The 22307-nt window shown below is 38.2% G+C and overlaps 3 protein-coding genes across 4 annotated transcripts; 2 read left to right on the top strand and 1 right to left on the bottom strand.

The window, feature by feature from the left end:
- Nucleotides 1–77: 77 nt before the first annotated feature.
- Nucleotides 78–6144, bottom strand: pcmt (protein-L-isoaspartate (D-aspartate) O-methyltransferase). 2 transcript variants are annotated; one of them, XR_003832007.1, is made up of 8 exons: nt 5949–6144; nt 3269–3373; nt 3143–3174; nt 2725–2829; nt 2485–2605; nt 1753–1838; nt 1421–1651; nt 78–947 (listed from the first exon to the last, which is right to left on the bottom strand). XR_003832007.1 is itself a non-coding variant. In XM_029427980.1 (8 exons), exons 1-8 carry the CDS (start codon nt 6115–6117, stop codon nt 935–937), a joined length of 801 nt encoding a protein of 266 aa, XP_029283840.1. In that variant the 5' UTR covers nt 6118–6141; the 3' UTR covers nt 78–934. The 2 variants fall into 2 exon arrangements, 1 of the variants encoding a protein (XP_029283840.1); XM_029427980.1 differs by having other exon boundaries at nt 1482–1651; nt 5949–6141.
- A 1067-nt stretch (nt 6145–7211) lies between these two features.
- LOC115005979 (nucleoporin Nup43-like) lies at nt 7212–11412 on the top strand. Its single transcript, XM_029427977.1, has 7 exons — nt 7212–7457; nt 7843–7965; nt 8300–8377; nt 8983–9145; nt 9470–9605; nt 9685–9836; nt 11396–11412. The coding sequence occupies exons 1-7, from the start codon at nt 7338–7340 to the stop codon at nt 11410–11412; spliced, it is 789 nt and encodes a 262-aa protein (XP_029283837.1). The 5' UTR covers nt 7212–7337.
- Nucleotides 11413–17575: 6163 nt separating this feature from the next.
- On the top strand, nt 17576–22182 carry LOC115005982 (nucleoporin Nup43-like). The gene is made up of 8 exons (XM_029427981.1): nt 17576–17735; nt 18121–18243; nt 18578–18655; nt 19261–19423; nt 19748–19883; nt 19964–20115; nt 20978–21094; nt 21688–22182. The coding sequence occupies exons 1-8, from the start codon at nt 17616–17618 to the stop codon at nt 21915–21917; spliced, it is 1119 nt and encodes a 372-aa protein (XP_029283841.1). The 5' UTR covers nt 17576–17615; the 3' UTR covers nt 21918–22182.
- The last annotated feature ends 125 nt before the right edge of the window (nt 22183–22307 follow it).

The raw sequence follows: 22307 nt of genomic DNA, 5'->3' as shown, positions 1-22307 counted from the left end.
ACAAATCATTCTAAATGAGCAGAACGTTCTATAAACAACATTTTGTGAGGTTGTGCTTAAAGAATCAATACTCCAAAAAACATAAGCATCTCTTTATTTTCATGTGCCATTCCAGAAAGTGTGAAAGCCAAACCACCAAAATAAAATGAGCTTTTTGATTTCAAGAACAAAACAGACATTCATTTGCTTTATATTGTTGGGAGTTTATTTTGGCAAAGCAGTGACTAACCCGTTTAGTAAATGCCTGCGCAAGTTGTTAAATGCAACACGAAGCACAGCCGTGAGTGTGCACGTGTGTCGGTGTTATTAGTGCTCGGCTCTCTTTGGAGTAGTGTTCAGTATAATCCAATGCGTTGCTTATTCTATGTGTAGCATGACGTAAGAGTGCTGCACATCTAACAGGATGTGTTGGTTACTTCAGCCATTGTGTGTTCCTAATACTGCTGCCAGGGGAAAAGCTCATATGTTAGCAGAGAAGTCTACAGTTGGATGATCTCCTCACACACACGCGCACCCCCACACACACGCTGTAGCTACCCAAGTTATTCGTCATTGTCCGGCGTCCCTCCTACATTCAGCTTTGATGCTGCTGAAATGTAATACTGTAAAAATGGCTGATTGCAATTCAAATGGTGAAAAAAAAAACCCCCCACACATCTAAAATCCAGCAGTTAAAAAGAAAATGCAACCAAAAAGATGCAGGTCTGAAAAATCTAACAAAAAGCCGTCTCCAATATTTGTGTGCTGAGCTTCAAGCAGTCTTTCTTCCCAGCCCGCCTCGGCTGTCTGTCAACGCGATACTCTAGTCCATCGTTAGACTTAAACAAAAAGGAGCATGTTTTGTTATGCTTTCACCGTCATGGGCTGTTGGACCCCATCCGAGTCGTCTCCAGGTTCAAACTTAAAAAAGGTGGATTATGGGCGGTGTTCCTCTTCAAAGTTCATCCCTGTGACAAACACAAGTCAAATGTTAGAAAGAGACACGAGAAAAACAACAATCCTCCCGTCGTGCAAACACAAAGTCGAGAGTTACGACGGCATGCAAACAGTTATTGGTTTTTGTCTACATCTCACAGAGTAGAAGATCAAACAGAATAGTCGGGGGGGGGGGTTTGGTTTTAATGTATTTGGAGAAACCAAATTGACAAAGAAGCCATGCTCTTGAAAACAAAGCATACGTCTTCACACCGCTGCTATTTCAGTGTTTTCTTTTCGTGTTTGAGTTTCAAAACAACCATCACTTCAAATTGCATTCGGCAGGCAGGTTTTATTCAACCAATTTGGAACTGGGGGGGTAAACAGCGATGAAGGAAACGTGCAGCTAGTTGGGTATGGTATGGAAGAAGCAAAAAAAATGTCAACAAGCAGCAAAATGAAGCCCCTTGTGATCCATATCCTGCTCCAAGCCACACCATGTCACCTGTGCCACTGTGAGAAGGAGAGAGAGAGGGGTAGGAGGGGGAGAAGGAAGTCACTTCCACCTGGACCACTGCTTGTCTTTGTCTGTTAAAGGCACATAAATCACCCCCATCAAGGGCTTCATTTTGGTGCTGCCGTCCTCCAGCTTGTCGTATTGCTCCAGCATCTGGTTCCCCCCCGCCGGGCCGACGGGCAGAATCAGCCGGCCGCCGGGCTTCAACTGGTCCAGAAGCTGTCAGAGAAACAAGGTGTGGAGGTAGTGAGGGGATCGGACCAACACTCATTTAACATGTGGGGCAACGTGACCTCGATCATCGGCTCTCAGACACTCACAGCCTGGGGGACGTTAGGAGCTGCTGCACCGACATGGATGGCATCATAAGGCGCTTCCTCAGTAAGGCCCATTCGCCCGTCTCCCACTGAAACACACACACACACACACACACACACACACACACACACACACACACACACACACACACACACAGTTAAATGTAACAACTTCTGTGCTGGCAGCGCTTCTTTAATGCTATATCTGACGTTGTTCCACAGCTCAAAGATACAAAGATACAAAGATACAAAGCTGGATGACACAGAGAAAAGAAATCCAACAATATTTCAATGACAAGTGATGTCTTCAAATAGTTTATTCTGATATCAGCCAAAAACAAACCTCTTCCAATGCTACTTTTTGACATCAAACAGTTTATGTCTTGTTTAAAGTGAGGGCGCAATGAGCTGCAGCTGCAGCCCCCACCTTTTCATCCTGCAGAAACTCTTTGTCTGCTCCTTCTCGGCTCTTTAGCTTGGAGTCACTTCCTTTTTATAGTTTGTATAATTATTTACAGACCACATTTCCAAATACAGAATCTATAGCAGCATACAGAAAGTGTCTAAATAAACACGTCCCCCCCCCCCCCCCCACGATCTGTCAAAACATGGTAGTTGGAACTCACTGCTCAATTATTCAACAGTCTACTGAGCTACTGGATCTTTGGTTCCCCACTGAAGAGAAGATAGCAAGGACTAAGGAGCATTACACCGTCTGCTTTTATAAAGTCTTACCTATTAGCCGGATTCTGCCCGATGTTATCAAGCTGGGGTCGTCTTTCTTCACATTGGTTACAGAATCGTCCACCAGCTCTTGGATGTGATCAATGCCTATAACTTTCCCTTTAGCACCCACCTGTAAAAGCACAAGAGGGAGCAATGGTGCTCAGTTCATGCAACAACAGAAACATCACACATCATTCAGAATGCCACCAAAGAGAAATCGTATGCGTTTACCCGTCATGTGTGGCTCACCATTCGTGCGAAGCAAACGGACAGGATCCCACTGCCGGAGCCGACGTCTAGAGCTTTGGCCCCCTCATACAGCTGGTCATGTAGGAGCTCCAGGGCGTAGGCGTGCTGGGTGGAGGGAGAGGAAAGAGCATTACGACCCATCACTCAGCCTTCATGTTGCATCTGACACTAGGCAGCACATCTGAGGGGTACAGCTCGCTGGCCAACATCTCTACTCGTCTCTTGCCGTGTCTGGTGGCATCATAAAGTTATCAATATTCAGTGTGTTGACAAAGCTGACATGCCAACACTCAACAAAAATATCGATCTGTTGAACTGCCATTGTAATCCACTTACATTTGGAACACAAAGGGGAACTATATTTGTATTCCTCTCGACTACTACTGCACAAATGTCTGAAAGGGTTTTAAAGTCATACCATGTGTGGGGCGCTGATGGTCGCTTGATAGCCTTTTGGTTAAAAGAGAGATCTTGTTAGTTCATCCCTTGTGATACCAGACTGTGCTGCGATGCATAATCGATTACAGTAGGAGAGCAGACGTACCTATTGACTGTGGCGAATCCATGTAGGGATTACACCTGGAGAAATGGGCTCGGTCTGTGGCCAGCATGACTTCATAGACCTTGTCGGACTTAATAATGCCATTTTCTGGTGACGCAAAAGAGTTTGAGTCACTGTCTATTAAGGAAACATGAACAAGTACAAACACCAGGCCGGATTATATTACATAATCTCGCTGCAGACGCAACTAGAAAGACATAAAAGGAAAATAACATACAGGCAGACAGAGAGCATTCTGGGATATTAGGAATTACACAACCAACAACTAGTTCTACGTTTTGGGCCCCTGCAGTCAGCATGTCAAAGAGTCCTTGGGCAAGATACTGAACCCCAGATTGTTCCCGATGGCCAACAGTGTGTGTGTGTGTGTGTGTGTGTGTGTGTGTGTGTGTGAGTGTGTGTGTTTATCACTACTGACGAGCTGATGTGCACCTTGTACGGTAGCCTCTGACTGTGTGAATGAGTGTGAATGCTGACGTGTTGTAAAGCACTTTGACTGATCGTAAAAGATTGGAAAAAGCGCTATATAAAAAGCAGTCCATTTATTATATCCCGATATGTCTCAATATGGTGATAGAGGACTTTATCCATGTCTAAATCTGTGTATTAATTAGAGGACAAATGGACAGAATGAATCTATGATAATTATAGTGTATATGCAAGGAGTACTGTGGAAAATACTGAGACAACGAGGAATGAAAAATATAAAAATATATGCGTGCACAATATGGCTGATATTGAGAAAACTGTATGATGAAATGAAGTCAGGAGGCAAAGTGTCAAAGTTTATAGACATGTGGTGGAAGAAACTAAAAAAGCTCCCCAAAGAAGTCAGTGTCTTCAGAATAATCCCTCATAACAGGTTCCTGTAGCAGTTGGTGCCAAAGGCAGGCAAAGCCAAGGACAGCCGGCGCCGCTGTCATTACCCGCTCCTCTCACCGTCAGAGCAATGTGCCGCTTTAGGATGCATTACAAATAAACCATACAAGCTGCCAGATGGTAACCCACTAGTGATTTTGGAAATAACCCATACTGGAAGATTTCAAGCTGTTTTCTTCCTATTTTCTCAGAATTCAAAACTGTCTGCGCAGGACCCCCCAGGTGAAGCAAACACACATGATGTTGTTTCTAGGCTATAAACCCACTTAGCACTCATTTTGGAGAAACGTTTAATTTTGCTCCAACACATAACTGGATGGTGAATTTAAAGAATTCATGAGGTGGTGGGTTAAAAACAAAAGCAACTGGGTGAAGGATTGCACTGACCAGTCCTGAGCTCTGGTAAGGAGGACACAAACTATTTAAAAAAAGTTGTGAATTAGCATGCATCCGGAGTGTGACCTGCTTAAATCCAGTTCATGCAAACTGAGGGTCAAATTTAAGCCATTTGTGTGTCTAAATGGGTCAGTGTCCAGTGTGCGAGAGGAGCAAAGTAAAGACCACTTCAAGAGCAAATCGAAAAAAACCATATATAGTAGCCAATTAAAGGTTTTTACCTTCAAATAAATGTCTTATACTTATGCTAGAAATGTATTAATTTGCATAATTGGCAGACATCACAAGGGGACGCTGCTGAATTTAACTAAAAAGCTTTTTTGGTGAAAAACTAATTTACTTCCTTTTTGTGGCTTTGCAGCATTTTGTTTTATCCTGCATGACGCAGCTTTACATACCGAGTAGCTTGTTTCAACTTCCTTATACCATTTTTCACCATGCACCATTGCAATAAACAATATATCTGCAAAGACAGATAAAGAAATACGAATACGCGAATTATTATTTTGCTTTGGTTTAAAAGCAAGTGGCGCATGACTGACCGCTTCCCTGAAACCATACAGCTTTTTGGCAAGATGCTTGCTGCTGAACTATCTGTTGCAATGCTCTGCTGGACTGCACAGAATATAAATAGCCCTGGCAGATACTTTATATTGAAAGTGGACGTGCACACTCAAGTGTATTCTCTTACAATGAGGGTTTGCTGCATACAATACACATTAAGAGGAAATAAAAAATGCAGGTAACTTATTGATCATATGCAAATGATCATGTCAGATCAGAGCTTGTATGCTTGTGTCTTAACACAATGTACAGTCATTTGATTGCAGAAGAAACCATGTGGCACCATGCGCCAGATAGCAGCAGGGTGATACACTGCTCTGTGCTGTGACACAGCATGCTGCCATTTTCAATCACACACTAACAATAGTAGAACTGTAGAAACTAGCCTCACATATCCAGCTGTCAAGTGTAATTCATGTAAAAGTAACGCAGTAATAGTAGCTAGCCATCAATGAATGTGGGTAGGGCACTTAGCAGCGCTAGCGACAACGTGCCAAATGACGCACATAGAGCTAGCAAGCTAACCTAAAAGTGAAGCTGCACAAATAAACTGTATAGTTAACGTGTCTTACTGTTAATTTATTTTTGCAGCGACGGAATAAGGCTCTGCTTCACCACAGTGCAAACATGGTTTGGGAAAGAGGTGGAGCGAGAGAGAGCGGTAATGCTAGGTCAACAACAACATAGCTTAGCAACTAGCTAGCTAGCAACCGCTCCTCCTCCTGAGTTAAAACCTCGAGCCTTTCAAATCAAACCGTTTTTTTTCGGGCGAGATGTTTGCGAAGACGTCGGTGCTGCAACCGTACAAAACATTAGGACTTACTGCGGAGGTTGTTGACAAGCTCTGCGTGGCTGGCTCCTCCAGATTTCCAGGCCATTATTAAACACGTTTTGCGGAGTAAGTAGACAGCAGCTGTCAGTGCCGCGCCTGCGCCAAATGTTCTGCCGATGAAGCTGACAACCTCCAGCGCAGACGGGACGTCACTGGACATCCACAAGTCTTCCACTTACACACACCCTTATACTCAACAGTGCCATTAAAAATACATACTATTGTTGTTTTAAATGTAAGCCTCAGTTCAGGTATATTGCAAAAGAAAAAAGCTGCATAGCTTACTCAATGCGTAATAAGATTTGCCGCAGTAAAATCTATGGTGGCCGGTAGGTGGAGTGCGACATTAGTTATTAGTATTTTTTATTTTATTTGTTTATTATAGCACAAGGAAAATATACAACGCCAGATAGGCATAATATGAAGCTACTGTAAATGTGTCTATTGTTTTTAAAAATATATCATTATTTTTTTTATTATTAATATCATTATCATCATTATTGTTATTATTTCACAATTTATTTAATGGGAGTTTGTTTTATTTTAAATCTTTTTTTCATATTGTTTGTTCATTAATATTTATATATCATGTATATGTTTATATGTTTATATTATTATGATACTGGATATTTGTAAGTATGTATACACAGTGTGGTTTTTATACAAAATGTTGAAAACTCAAAAAACATATTGTACAATAAACAATACAGGTACCATTATACAAAAAAAAAGATTATTGTTCTACAAAATAAAACAAGCAACAAAAAAGAGATAAACAATCAGGTAAACATACGAGAAGTATATTATGTATATGTATGTTCCACTTTCAATTAGTTAAATCTTTGAAGTATTTTAAGTCCTGGTCATAACTACCAAATATTCATTCATTTTCTTCTGTATTTTGGCTACACACTTTATTATAGGCTAATTATAGGAGCTGAGGTTAAACTAATATAATGTAATTTAAAAAATAATAATAAACACACCCTTGCTAAAAAAAATGGTCATATGCATTAACATAGCCTGAAGTAATTATATATAAGAATAATATATATATATATATAATTATTTATATATATATATATATACATTTTTGGCTTTATATATATATATATATATATATATATATATATATATATATATATATATATATATTATATAATTAGATATTATTATATGTAAAGTCAAAAATGTCCCTCGTGAGGTACAGAACTTAATAATAAATGTGCGAAAAGTCGGCTGATTTGATAGTTTGGCCTTACTGGGCCACCGTAGCTACGTACAAAGTAGCAGGCGCGTACGCTCCGGCGGTTTTGCCCATGAATGCTAAGCTAACAGCAATCGGTTTTTTATTTATTTAAAGTGTGTGAAACTGTTTCAATGGAGAGTGTAAATGCTAAGTACGTGTCCCAGAAAATCAGTAAAACCAGATGGCGACCTGTATCGCATTCGTCTTTGCAGCAACCAGACATCTTTGCGACTGGCTCGTGGGATAACGAGGTTGGCAAGTTGTCAGTTAATGTTGTTGCCGAACTTCATAGAAAAATCTATGAATTTGATTTGGATTTTCTAATTAGCGAGCTTACACATAGTGTAACTGTCAAACCATGACTTAATACGATTTATGAATCGTACGGTTTCCCTTCGGCATGCGACCAGTGCACGAACAAATGTTATATTAGCTGTAAGGTTGTCATGTTGAACTTATCAGGTATAAAGGCTAATTCCTGAAAGATTGAGAGACAAATTGTTGATTAGTGACTGAAGACATTTGATTAAGATGCTAACTGTCACTTAGACTATTGTCCTTTCTTATTTCCTTCGCTTTACAATGATTTTAATTCAAATTGGACCTAACGAACTTATTATTGTGTGTCTGATTTAGAATAACAAGATTTCCTTTTGGTCAATTGGGAATCATGGAAGTTCTGACATGGAAGATGGATTTGAAGGAGACCCACAGCTTTTATGTGAACACAAGCATGATGGAGATGTTCTGGACCTTCAAGTAAGACACTCATGGGAATCCAAACTAATGTACATTATATAGTTGATACTAAAGTAAAGAATATATAAGTTTACGTGAAATGGTGCACATTATCTCTCCTGGTCCCTTATTAATTAGACTTTATTTAGCAGACAGACGGGAGAGGTATTGCAGAGAACAACTTGAATGCAAAATACTGTAATAAAGAGTGATAAATAATGCATCACACTCATTAATGCAACATTTTTATTGATTAAAGACAGGTTGTAGCAAATGTTTATACCTGAGAGGAATCACTTCCTAATTATAATACCAGGACTAATTTCACATCTATTCTTGTTTGTTTCTTTTACAGTTTTTGGACCAAGACAGAATTGTCACAACATCGTCCACTGGAGCAGTCACCATCTTCCGCCACCACCAAAACAGTGAGGTACACGCTGGCAGAGTTCTGTCTTTCAGATGCAAAAGTTTCAAAGAGCTGGACATCAATAATGAGCCTCTAACATTGGGACAGTTTATAGACGTTCACAGACCTCGAGCCGACCTGTGCATTTGTTTTTGTAAACTTAGTTTGCAGTTTTAAAGTCCACTATATTTCTAAATTTGAGAGCATTTACCATTATTATAGCTCTCAAAATGAGTTGGTTTGAGATTGTTTTGTATGTATTTCCCCAAACCTCCACACAGTAGGTAAAAGAACGGTCCAATAACTGAGCAGACAAACATTTGACCTGGCTCCTAACCCTGATCTTAGCTAGGCGTAACGAGGGGGTCGACTTACCTAGCTTGACCTTTGTCTTGTATTTCTGAGGCCATTTGCCCATTGTGAAAGGCGTAACAGAGTTACAGATCATGTCCTCAAGGTATGTTATTAATAACATTATAAACCCTTATTTAACATGACTAAAGTCACATCACCACACTTGGTAATGGCTGCACAAATATGTTGCAGTTCAAGGAAGTGAATGTCGGTTAAACTGGATATATAACATGCTTGTGGTTTGGTAATTATTAAAATGTATTCTGTCCTTGCAGACGATATCGGTTTCTCAAAGCTGGCCACGAGTGCATCGTTACCCTTGTGACAACGCTCCCTGCACTGGTGTTGTGTGCAGCAGCCCTGAGATCGTCACAGTTGGTGAAGATGGCAAGATCATCGTCTTCAGAGCCGACCAGGAGGGAGTGGTTCGAGTCATAGGTGAGAAGATTAAGCTGCTGTAGCATCGTGTCACATTAAAGTCAGAAGTCCTGTAGCTGTCCCACAGAGGGGACATGTACAGCGTTGCAACAGCAAAGGGACAGTGCACATATTAACATATTAAATAAAAGAGGCAAACGCGTGTAATAAAATGTCCCTCTCCCTCCCCCCCCTCGCTCTACTCTCTCTACGACTGTTCTATCTATTAAAGGCAAAAAGTCCAAAAAATGACCTGAGAAGAATTACAATGTTAAACATGTGACGGCACCTTCACATCATATGAGTCGATGAGTATAATGTGACTTGACCTTTAACCTTTCACAGAGAACGCAGACAGCAGCACGATTCATGCCGTGACCTACCTGAGGACAACAGAGATCTTGACCGTGAATTCTATCGGCCAACTCAAGCTGTGGGACTTCAGACAACAGAGCAACTCGCCGTCCCAGATTCTCTCCTTGTAAGATCAATCTATCAAAGTGCATTTTGTATGTGGATCATTTGATTGTAAGCAGTTCTAATAAGCGTTTTCCCTTCAGGTCAGGGGATAGGGTGCCTCTGCACTGCGTGGACAGGCATCCGAACCAACAGCACATTGTTGCCACCGGAGGACAGGACGGCATGCTCTGTGTCTGGGATGTGAGACAAGGCAGCACCCCCTTCTCACTTATGGAGGCACACTCTGCTGAAAGTAAGATTGTATTTGTGTTTCTTCTCTGTCTGTTTTTGAGATGTTGGGATGGGTGGGGGGGGTTAGAGGAAGGTGCTGTTTATATCTCTGTTTTAACGCACTAAAGAAGGGGGGAAAGCAATTTTGGAACACAGATTTGTATTTTCTATTTGTCATTTGTAAAGTACCAGTTTCCAATAAACTTATATATATATATATATATATATATATATATATACATTGTGATTTTAATGTAGTTCTGTTTAATGATAACAATTTAAATTAGAATTATCAAAATAATAAATTATTTTGATAATTCAACTAATTTGTCATATGCACAACAATTACAGTGTGTGTGTGTATATATATATATATATATAATATATATATATATATATATATATATATAATTAAAAATATATATATATAATTAAAAAATATATATATAAATATGTGTGTGTGTACTATATATATATATATATATATATATATATTATATATATATAATATACACACATTTATATATATATTTTTTAATTATATATATTATATCTAATATATATATATATATATATATATATATATCTCTCTCTCTCTCTCTTCTTCTCTCTCTCTTCTTCTCTCCTCTCTCTCTCTCTCTTGTGCTTTTCCTGTCGTTCTGTTTCCTGCTCCCCCTTTCCCTTCGCCTTCTCCCCCTCCTCCTTCTTTTGCTCCTTCCCCTCCTTTGTCCTCTGCCCCCCCTTCCCGTGTGTGTGTGTCTCTCTCTCTCTCTCTCTCTCTCTCTCTCTCTCTCTCTCTCTCTCCTTCCCCCCTCTCTCTCTCTCCTTCCCCCCTCTCTCTCTCCCTCTGTGTGTATCTCTCTCTCTCTCTCTCTTCTCCCCCCTCTCTCTCTCTCTTGTCTTCATCCCTCTCCTCTTCTCTCTCTCTCTTCCTTCTCATCTCTCTTCTTCTTTCTCTCCTTCTCTCTCTCTTATCTCTCTCTCCTCTTACTGTTAATTTATTTTTGCAGCGAACGGAATAAGGCTCTGCTTCCACCACAGGCAAACATGGTTTGGGAAAGAGGTGGAGCGAGGAGAGAGCGGTAATGCTAGGTCAACAACAACATAGCTTAGCAAACTAGCTGCTAGCAACCGCTCCTCCTCCTGAGTTAAAACCTCGAGCCTTCAAATCAAACCGTTTTTTTTTGGGCGAGATGTTTGCGAAACGTCGGTGCTGCAACCGCGTACAAAAACATTAGGACTTACTGCGGAGGTTGTTGACAAGCTCTGCGTGGCTGGTCCTCCAGATTTCCAGGCATTATTAAACACGTTTTGCGGAGTAAGTAGACAGCAGCTGGTTCAGTGCCGCGCCTGCGCCAAATGTTCTGCCGATGAAGCTGACAACCTCCAGCGCAGACGGGACGTCACTGGACATCCACAAGTCTTCCACTTACACACACCCTATACTCAAACAGTGCCATTAAAATTATATGATTGTTGTTTAAATGTAAGTCCTCAGTTCGGTATATTGCAAACAGAAAAAAGCTGCATGCTTACTCAATGCGTAATAAATTTGCCGCCGTAAAATCTATGTGGCCGTAGGTGGAGTGCGACATTAGTTATAGTATTTTTTTATTGTATTTGTTTATTATAGCACAAGGAAAATATACAACGCCAGATAGGCATATATGAAGCTACTGTAAATGTTCTATGTTTTTAAAAACTATATCATTATTTTTTTATTATTAATATCATTTCATCCATTATTGTTATTATTTCACAATTTATTAATGGGATTTGTGTTTATTTTAAATCTTTTTTTCATATGTTTGTGTTCATTAATATTTATATATCATGTATATGTTTATATGTTTATATTATTATGATATGGATATTTGTAAGTATGTACACAGTGTGGTTTTATACAAAATGTTGAAAACTCAAAAACATATTGTACAATAAACAATACAGGTACCATTATACAAAAAAAAAAGTATTGTGTCTACAAATAAAACAAGCAACAAAAAAGAGATAAACAATCAGTGTAAACATACGAGAGTATATATGTATATGTATGTTCCACTTTCAATTAGTTAAATCTTTGAAGTATTTAGTCCTGGTCATAACATACCAAATATTCATTCATTTTTTTCTGTATTTTGGCTACACCTTTATTATGGCTAATTATAGGAGCTGAGGTTAAACTAATAAATGTAATTTAAAAAATAATATAACACACCCTTGCTAAAAAAAATGGTCATATGCATTAAATGAGACCTGAAGATATTAATATAAGATAAATTATATATATATATAATTATTTTATAATATATATATATACTATTTTTGGATTTATATATATATATATTATATTAGTTATATTTATATAATATTATATTATATTATATAATTGATTATTATTAATGTAAAGTCAAAAATGTCCCTCGTGAGGTACAGAACTTAATAATAAATGTGCGAAAAGTCGGCTGATTTTGATAGTTGGCCTTACTGGGCCACCGTAGTACGTACAATTAGCAGCGCGTACGCTCCGGCGGTTTTGCCCATGAATGCTAAGCTAACAGCAATCGGTTTTTATTATTTAAAGTGTGTGAAACTGTTTCATGGAGGTGTAAATGCTAAGTAGTGTTCCCAGAAATCAGTAAAAACCAGATGGCGCACTGTATCGCATTCGTCTTTGCAGCACCAGACATCTTTGCGACTGGGCTCGTGGGATACGAGGTTGGCAAGTTGTCAGTTAATGTTGTTGCCGAACTTCATAGAAAAATCTATGAATTGATTTGGATTTTCTAATTAGCGAGCTTACACATAGTGTACCTGAAACCATGACTTAATACGATTTATGAATGCGTACGGTTTCCCTTCGGCATGCGACCAGTGCACGAACAAATGTTATATTAGCTGTAAGGTTGTACATGTTGAACTATCAGGTATAAAGGCTAATTCCTGAAAGATGAGAGACAATTGTGATTGTGACTGAAGACATTTGATTAAGATCTAACTGTCTTAGACTATTGTCCTTCTTATTTCCTTCGCTTTACAATGATTTTAATTCAAATTGGACCTAACACTTATTATTGTGTGTCTGATTTAGAATACAAGATTTCCTTTTGGTCAATTGGGAATCATGGAAGTTCTGACATGGAAGATGGATTTGAAGGAGACCCACAGCTTTTATGTGAACACAAGCATGATGGAGATGTTCTGGACCTTCAAGTAAGACACTCATGGGAATCCAACTAATGTACATTATATAGTTGATACTAAAGTAAAGACATATATAAGTTTACGTGAAATGGCGCACATTATCTCTCCTGGTCCCTTATTAATACTTATTTAGCAGACAGACGGAGAGGTATGCAGAGAACAACTTGAATCAAAATACTGAATAACAGTGATAAATAATGCATCACACTCATTAATAGCAACAATTTTTTATGATTAAAGACAGTTGTAGCAAATGTTTATACTGAGAGGAATCACTTCCTAATTATAATACCAGGAACTATTTCACATTATTCTTGTTTGTTTCTTTTAGCAGTTTTTGGACGCAATACCGTTAAAAGAGAGATCTTGTTAGTTCATCCCTTGTGATACCAGACTGTGCTGCGATGCATAATCGATTACAGTAGGAGAGCAGACGTACCTATTGACTGTGGCGAATCCATGTAGGGATTACACCTGGAGAAAATGGGCTCGGTCTGTGGCCAGCATGACTTCATAGACCTTGTCGGACTTAATAATGCCATTTTCTGGTGACGCAAAAGAGTTTGAGTCACTGTCTATTAAGGAAACATGAACAAGTACAAACACCAGGCCGGATTATATTACATAATCTCGCTGCAGACGCAACTAGAAAGACATAAAAGGAAAATAACATACAGGCAGACAGAGAGCATTCTGGGATATTAGGAATTACACAACCAACAACTAGTTCTACGTTTTGGGCCCCTGCAGTCAGCATGTCAAAGAGTCCTTGGGCAAGATACTGAACCCCAGATTGTTCCCGATGGCCAACAGTGTGTGTGTGTGTGGTGTGTGTGTGCGTGTGAGTGTGTGTGTTTATCACTACTGACGAGCTGATGTGCACCTTGTACGGTAGCCTCTGACTGTGTGAATGAGTGTGAATGCTGACGTGTTGTAAAGCACTTTGACTGATCGTAAAAGATTGGAAAAAGCGCTATATAAAAAGCAGTCCATTTATTATATCCCGATATGTCTCAATATGGTGATAGAGGACTTTATCCATGTCTAAATCTGTGTATTAATTAGAGGACAAATGGACAGAATGAATCTATGATAATTATAGTGTATATGCAAGGAGTACTGTGGAAAATACTGAGACAACGAGGAATAAAAAATATATGCGTGCACAATATGGCTGATATTGAGAAAACTGTATGATGAAATGAAGTCAGGAGGCAAAGTGTCAAAGTTTATAGACATGTGGTGGAAGAAACTAAAAAGCTCCCCAAAGAAGTCAGTGTCTTCAGAATAATCCCTCATAACAGGTTCCTGTAGCAGTTGGTGCCAAAGGCAGGCAAAGCCAAGGACAGCCGGCGCCGCTGTCGCTGTCATTACCCGCTCCTCTCACCGTCAGAGCAATGTGCCGCTTTAGGATGCATTACAAATAAACCATACAAGCTGCCAGATGGTAACCCACTAGTGATTTTGGAAATAACCCATACTGGAAGATTTCAAGCTGTTTTCTTCCTATTTTCTCAGAATTCAAAACTGTCTGCGCAGGACCCCCCAGGTGAAGCAAACACACATGATGTTGTTTCTAGGCTATAAACCCACTTAGCACTCATTTTGGAGAAACGTTTAATTTTGCTCCAACACATAACTGGATGGTGAATTTAAAGAATTCATGAGGTGGTGGGTTAAAAACAAAAGCAACTGGGTGAAGGATTGCACTGACCAGTCCTGAGCTCTGGTAAGGAGGACACAAACTATTTAAAAAAAGTTGTGAATTAGCATGCATCCGGAGTGTGACCTGCTTAAATCCAGTTCATGCAAACTGAGGGTCAAATTTAAGCCATTTGTGTGTCTAAATGGGTCAGTGTCCAGTGTGCGAGAGGAGCAAAGTAAAGACCACTTCAAGAGCAAATCGAAAAAAACCATATATAGTAGCCAATTAAAGGTTTTTACCTTCAAATAAATGTCTTATACTTATGCTAGAAATGTATTAATTTGCATAATTGGCAGACATCACAAGGGGATGCTGCTGAATTTAACTAAAAAGCTTTTTTGGTGAAAAACTAATTTACTTCCTTTTTGTGGCTTTGCAGCATTTTGTTTTATCCTGCATGACGCAGCTTTACATACCGAGTAGCTTGTTTCAACTTCCTTATACCATTTTTTTCACCATGCACCATTGCAATAAACAATATATCTGCAAAGACAGATAAAGAAATACGAATACGCGAATTATTATTTTGCTTTGGTTTAAAAGCAAGTGGCGCATGACTGACCGCTTCCCTGAAACCATACAGCTTTTTGGCAAGATGCTTGCTGCTGAACTATCTGTTGCAATGCTCTGCTGGACTGCACAGAATATAAATAGCCCTGGCAGATACTTTATATTGAAAGTGGACGTGCACACTCAAGTGTATTCTCTTACAATGAGGGTTTGCTGCATACAATACACATTAAGAGGAAATAAAAAATGCAGGTAACTTATTGATCATATGCAAATGATCATGTCAGATCAGAGCTTGTATGCTTGTGTCTTAACACAATGTACAGTCATTTGATTGCAGAAGAAACCATGTGGCACCATGCGCCAGATAGCAGCAGGGTGATACACTGCTCTGTGCTGTGACACAGCATGCTGCCATTTTCAATCACACACTAACAATAGTAGAACTGTAGAAACTAGCCTCACATATCCAGCTGTCAAGTGTAATTCATGTAAAAGTAACGCTGCACAAAATAGTAGCTAGCCATCAATGAATGTGGGTAGGGCACTTAGCAGCGCTAGCGACAACGTGCCAAATGACGCACATAGAGCTAGCAAGCTAACCTAAAAGTGAAGCTGCACAAATAAACTGTATAGTTAACGTGTCTTACTGTTAATTTATTTTTGCAGCGACGGAATAAGGCTCTGCTTCACCACAGTGCAAACATGGTTTGGGAAAGAGGTGGAGCGAGAGAGAGCGGTAATGCTAGGTCAACAACAACATAGCTTAGCAACTAGCTAGCTAGCAACCGCTCCTCCTCCTGAGTTAAAACCTCGAGCCTTTCAAATCAAACCGTTTTTTTTCGGGCGAGATGTTTGCGAAGACGTCGGTGCTGCAACCGTACAAAACATTAGGACTTACTGCGGAGGTTGTTGACAAGCTCTGCGTGGCTGGCTCCTCCAGATTTCCAGGCCATTATTAAACACGTTTTGCGGAGTAAGTAGACAGCAGCTGTCAGTGCCGCGCCTGCGCCAAATGTTCTGCCGATGAAGCTGACAACCTCCAGCGCAGACGGGACGTCACTGGACATCCACAAGTCTTCCACTTACACACACCCTTATACTCAACAGTGCCATTAAAAATTATACTATTGTTGTTTTAAATGTAAGCCTCAGTTCAGGTATATTGCAAAAGAAAAAAGCTGCATAGCTTACTCAATGCGTAATAAGATTTGCCGCAGTAAAATCTATGGTGGCCGGTAGGTGGAGTGCGACATTAGTTATTAGTATTTTTTATTTTATTTGTTTATTATAGCACAAGGAAAATATACAACGCCAGATAGGCATAATATGAAGCTACTGTAAATGTGTCTATTGTTTTTAAAAATATATCATTATTTTTTTTATTATTAATATCATTATCATCATTATTGTTATTATTTCACAATTTATTTAATGGGAGTTTGTTTTATTTTAAATCTTTTTTTCATATTGTTTGTTCATTAATATTTATATATCATGTATATGTTTATATGTTTATATTATTATGATACTGGATATTTGTAAGTATGTATACACAGTGTGGTTTTTATACAAAATGTTGAAAACTCAAAAAACATATTGTACAATAAACAATACAGGTACCATTATACAAAAAAAAAGATTATTGTTCTACAAAATAAAACAAGCAACAAAAAAGAGATAAACAATCAGGTAAACATACGAGAAGTATATTATGTATATGTATGTTCCACTTTCAATTAGTTAAATCTTTGAAGTATTTTAAGTCCTGGTCATAACTACCAAATATTCATTCATTTTCTTCTGTATTTTGGCTACACACTTTATTATAGGCTAATTATAGGAGCTGAGGTTAAACTAATATAATGTAATTTAAAAAATAATAATAAACACACCCTTGCTAAAAAAAATGGTCATATGCATTAACATAGCCTGAAGTAATTATATATAAGAATAATATATATATATATATAATTATTTATATATATATATATATATATATATATATATATATATATATATATATATATATACTTATTTATATATATATATATATATATATATATATATATCTATATATTATATATATATCTATCTATATATATACTATATACATTTTTGGCTTTATATCTATATATATATATATATATATATCTTATATAATTAGATATTATTATATGTAAAGTCAAAAATGTCCCTCGTGAGGTACAGAACTTAATAATAAATGTGCGAAAAGTCGGCTGATTTGATAGTTTGGCCTTACTGGGCCACCGTAGCTACGTACAAAGTAGCAGGCGCGTACGCTCCGGCGGTTTTGCCCATGAATGCTAAGCTAACAGCAATCGGTTTTTTATTTTATTTAAAGTGTGTGAAACTGTTTCAATGGAGAGTGTAAATGCTAAGTACGTGTCCCAGAAAATCAGTAAAACCAGATGGCGACCTGTATCGCATTCGTCTTTGCAGCAACCAGACATCTTTGCGACTGGCTCGTGGGATAACGAGGTTGGCAAGTTGTCAGTTAATGTTGTTGCCGAACTTCATAGAAAAATCTATGAATTTGATTTGGATTTTCTAATTAGCGAGCTTACACATAGTGTAACTGTCAAACCATGACTTAATACGATTTATGAATCGTACGGTTTCCCTTCGGCATGCGACCAGTGCACGAACAAATGTTATATTAGCTGTAAGGTTGTCATGTTGAACTTATCAGGTATAAAGGCTAATTCCTGAAAGATTGAGAGACAAATTGTTGATTAGTGACTGAAGACATTTGATTAAGATGCTAACTGTCACTTAGACTATTGTCCTTTCTTATTTCCTTCGCTTTACAATGATTTTAATTCAAATTGGACCTAACGAACTTATTATTGTGTGTCTGATTTAGAATAACAAGATTTCCTTTTGGTCAATTGGGAATCATGGAAGTTCTGACATGGAAGATGGATTTGAAGGAGACCCACAGCTTTTATGTGAACACAAGCATGATGGAGATGTTCTGGACCTTCAAGTAAGACACTCATGGGAATCCAAACTAATGTACATTATATAGTTGATACTAAAGTAAAGAATATATAAGTTTACGTGAAATGGCGCACTTTATCTCTCCTGGTCCCTTATTAATTAGACTTTATTTAGCAGACAGACAGGAGAGGTATTGCAGAGAACAACTTGAATGCAAAATACTGTAATAAAGAGTGATAAATAATGCATCACACTCATTAATGCAACATTTTTATTGATTAAAGACAGGTTGTAGCAAATGTTTATACCTGAGAGGAATCACTTCCTAATTATAATACCAGGACTAATTTCACATCTATTCTTGTTTGTTTCTTTTACAGTTTTTGGACCAAGACAGAATTGTCACAACATCGTCCACTGGAGCAGTCACCATCTTCCGCCACCACCAAAACAGTGAGGTACACGCTGGCAGAGTTCTGTCTTTCAGATGCAAAAGTTTCAAAGAGCTGGACATCAATAATGAGCCTCTAACATTGGGACAGTTTATAGACGTTCACAGACCTCGAGCCGACCTGTGCATTTGTTTTTGTAAACTTAGTTTGCAGTTTTAAAGTCCACTATATTTCTAAATTTGAGAGCATTTACCATTATTATAGCTCTCAAAATGAGTTGGTTTGAGATTGTTTTGTATGTATTTCCCCAAACCTCCACACAGTAGGTAAAAGAACGGTCCAATAACTGAGCAGACAAACATTTGACCTGGCTCCTAACCCTGATCTTAGCTAGGCGTAACGAGGGGGTCGACTTACCTAGCTTGACCTTTGTCTTGTATTTCTGAGGCCATTTGCCCATTGTGAAAGGCGTAACAGAGTTACAGATCATGTCCTCAAGGTATGTTATTAATAACATTATAAACCCTTATTTAACATGACTAAAGTCACATCACCACACTTGGTAATGGCTGCACAAATATGTTGCAGTTCAAGGAAGTGAATGTCGGTTAAACTGGATATATAACATGCTTGTGGTTTGGTAATTATTAAAATGTATTCTGTCCTTGCAGACGATATCGGTTTCTCAAAGCTGGCCACGAGTGCATCGTTACCCTTGTGACAACGCTCCCTGCACTGGTGTTGTGTGCAGCAGCCCTGAGATCGTCACAGTTGGTGAAGATGGCAAGATCATCGTCTTCAGAGCCGACCAGGAGGGAGTGGTTCGAGTCATAGGTGAGAAGATTAAGCTGCTGTAGCATCGTGTCACATTAAAGTCAGAAGTCCTGTAGCTGTCCCACAGAGGGGACATGTACAGCGTTGCAACAGCAAAGGGACAGTGCACATATTAACATATTAAATAAAAGAGGCAAACGCGTGTAATAAAATGTCCCTCTCCCTCCCCCCCCTCGCTCTACTCTCTCTACGACTGTTCTATCTATTAAAGGCAAAAAGTCCAAAAAATGACCTGAGAAGAATTACAATGTTAAACATGTGACGGCACCTTCACATCATATGAGTCGATGAGTATAATGTGACTTGACCTTTAACCTTTCACAGAGAACGCAGACAGCAGCACGATTCATGCCGTGACCTACCTGAGGACAACAGAGATCTTGACCGTGAATTCTATCGGCCAACTCAAGCTGTGGGACTTCAGACAACAGAGCAACTCGCCGTCCCAGATTCTCTCCTTGTAAGATCAATCTATCAAAGTGCATTTTGTATGTGGATCATTTTGATTGTAAGCAGTTCTAATAAGCGTTTTCCCTTCAGGTCAGGGGATAGGGTGCCTCTGCACTGCGTGGACAGGCATCCGAACCAACAGCACATTGTTGCCACCGGAGGACAGGACGGCATGCTCTGTGTCTGGGATGTGAGACAAGGCAGCACCCCCTTCTCACTTATGGAGGCACACTCTGCTGAAAGTAAGATTGTATTTGTGTTTCTTCTCTGTCTGTTTTTGAGATGTTGGGATGGGTGGAGGGGTTAGAGGAAGTGCTGTTTTATATCTCTGTTTTAACGCACTAAAAAAGGGGGAAAGCAATTTTGGAACACAGATTTGTATTTTCTATTTGTCAAGTACCAGTTTCCAATAAAACTAATTCAACTAATTTGTCATATGCACAACAATTACAGTATATATATATATATATATATAATATATATATTAAAAATATATATATATTAAAAAAAATATATAATATAAAGTGTGTGTGTGATGTATGTATGTATGTATGTATGTAATAGTTAGTTTAATATATATATAGAATATAAATATCATATATATAGATAGCTATAATATAAATTGAGAATAGATATATATTTCTATTATAATTCTATAATATAGATAGATATATCTCTCTATATCATATCTATAATTATCTTATAATATATATATATTATATATATATTTATAATATTATATTTTATATATATTATATATATATATATATATATATATATATATATATATATATATATATATATTATATTTATATATATATAAATAAATTGTACAGCCGTTTTCCACAGTATTATATTGTATTTTTATTTTATTCCTGTATTTTAACTTCTGCACTATTTTGTGTCTTTTCATTTTTACTTGGTTTTCTTCACTGTAATTTTTGTGCATATGACAAATAAAGACATGAAAGATTTTATTCCAGGGAGATTAATTCAAATACCAGTTTTAAAAGTGCTAAATAATTCTGATATAGTCGTATATATTATTATATGTAATGGCTTTTGCTTTGTTTTATATAAATTTGTCTTTTGTTTTCTGTATAGTGTGGGAAGTCCACTTCCACCCAACCAACCCAGATCATCTGTTCACATGCTCAGAGGACGGTTCCCTGCTGCACTGGGAGACTTCCACACATTCAGACATGCCCTCCTTCTTACAAGGCAAGTCAATTATTCTGTCTGCTCTGCAGTTTGGTCAGCAGAGAGACGGCAAACACAAAAACTGAGAAGTGCTGCCAAGAAACTGCATTTAACGTGAAAAAGATGCAGCTGTGTCACTGGGGTTATCAAGTGGGCTGATTCCTTCACAAGCTGGTGGGAAAAGGTGCAAAAACAGCCATACGGGTCCCTTATTTTAAGTACCTTAAAATAAATTAAGTAGCTCATAGTTTTGTTATAACAATGGTTATTTTGAATGAAGACAGGTTTAAATGTTAGATTCTGAAACGTATGTATTTGTCTGTTTAAAGGATTGACATAATTCTTTTGAGTGCTATAATGTAACTGTGTATTTACATTTCTATCAGTGAAACATAATGTGTTTCTACCCCACGATTCAGATCCGCTTGAAGAACAAGCTCTTCTTTTGCCCGTGCTGCACCTTTCCACCAAGTTTCATGAAAATCGTGGCTGTAGTTTTTCCGTAATCCTGCTGACAAAAAAAAACAAATCAAAACATAAACTCCTTGGCAGATGTAATAATCAGAATAATGCTCAAGAATTTTAAAAGACATTCTTTTATTGTTGTTTTCCAGGTGGCAGGAACAACAGCATGATATCTCGCAGTGCGATGGCCCCGGCTGGAGGGAACCAGTCCCTCATCAGCGCCTGGCTCAACGGAGACTCCAGTAAAGGCCGTCTGGAGACGACCCACATGCTGCCCAGCCAGACGCTGTCCGTCAACAGTCTGGATGTACTTGGACAATTTCTTGTCTGTGGGACTGACGGAGAGGCAATCTTTGTCAACAGACAAGTCCCAGTTTAAAGAGTTGTTTGTACGCAGGACAAGATGTGGCGGAAGATCTGTTTATTTGCTGTCAATTTCACTCACAACATATGTCTTATTGTTTCATTTGATCATTCAAGGTGCCCAAAATACTGTGTTCAAAAATGTGCTTGTGAGATTTTGACTTAACTTGTGCATTTGTCTGTCATATAATGTTGCAAACACACTATTTGTATGGATGTCATTGAAAACTGTTTTGAAATAAATAAATAAAACGCCTTTACACAAAAGTCTTGTGCATCCATTGACGGTTTTATAGTAAAAAGTAGAAATCAAAGGTAGATCATGCTTAGAACACCGCCCCCCTTTAGTACTTATTTTAATACTGCAGTTAATGAATACATGCCTGTTTCTAACTAACCTGTCAAA

This window comes from Cottoperca gobio, unplaced genomic scaffold, assembly GCF_900634415.1.
Source record: "Cottoperca gobio unplaced genomic scaffold, fCotGob3.1 fCotGob3_422arrow_ctg1, whole genome shotgun sequence".
Classification (NCBI taxonomy): Eukaryota; Metazoa; Chordata; class Actinopteri; order Perciformes; family Bovichtidae; genus Cottoperca; species Cottoperca gobio.
The sequence above is the reverse complement of the archived record's forward strand: the minus strand, read 5'-3'. Positions and strand labels throughout refer to the sequence as shown.

Excerpts from the sequence above, each read along its gene's own strand:
- pcmt (XM_029427980.1), bottom strand. The coding sequence starts at position 6,117 with ATGTCCAGTGACGTCCCGTCTGCGCTGGAGGTTGTCAGCTTCATCGGC. Across the intron at positions 2,830-3,142 it reads CCATCAGCGCCCCACACATG|CACGCCTACGCCCTGGAGCT; the intron begins GTATGACTTTAA and ends CCCTCCACCCAG. Across the intron at positions 1,652-1,752 it reads CTCCTAACGTCCCCCAGGCT|CTTCTGGACCAGTTGAAGCC; the intron begins GTGAGTGTCTGA and ends TTTCTCTGACAG.
- LOC115005979 (XM_029427977.1), top strand. The coding sequence starts at position 7,338 with ATGGAGAGTGTAAATGCTAAGTACGTGTCCCAGAAAATCAGTAAAACC. Across the intron at positions 7,458-7,842 it reads CTGGCTCGTGGGATAACGAG|AATAACAAGATTTCCTTTTG; the intron begins GTTGGCAAGTTG and ends TGTCTGATTTAG. Across the intron at positions 7,966-8,299 it reads GAGATGTTCTGGACCTTCAA|TTTTTGGACCAAGACAGAAT; the intron begins GTAAGACACTCA and ends TTTCTTTTACAG.
- LOC115005982 (XM_029427981.1), top strand. The coding sequence starts at position 17,616 with ATGGAGAGTGTAAATGCTAAGTACGTGTCCCAGAAAATCAGTAAAACC. Across the intron at positions 19,884-19,963 it reads CCGTCCCAGATTCTCTCCTT|GTCAGGGGATAGGGTGCCTC; the intron begins GTAAGATCAATC and ends TTTTCCCTTCAG. Across the intron at positions 21,095-21,687 it reads CATGCCCTCCTTCTTACAAG|GTGGCAGGAACAACAGCATG; the intron begins GCAAGTCAATTA and ends GTTGTTTTCCAG.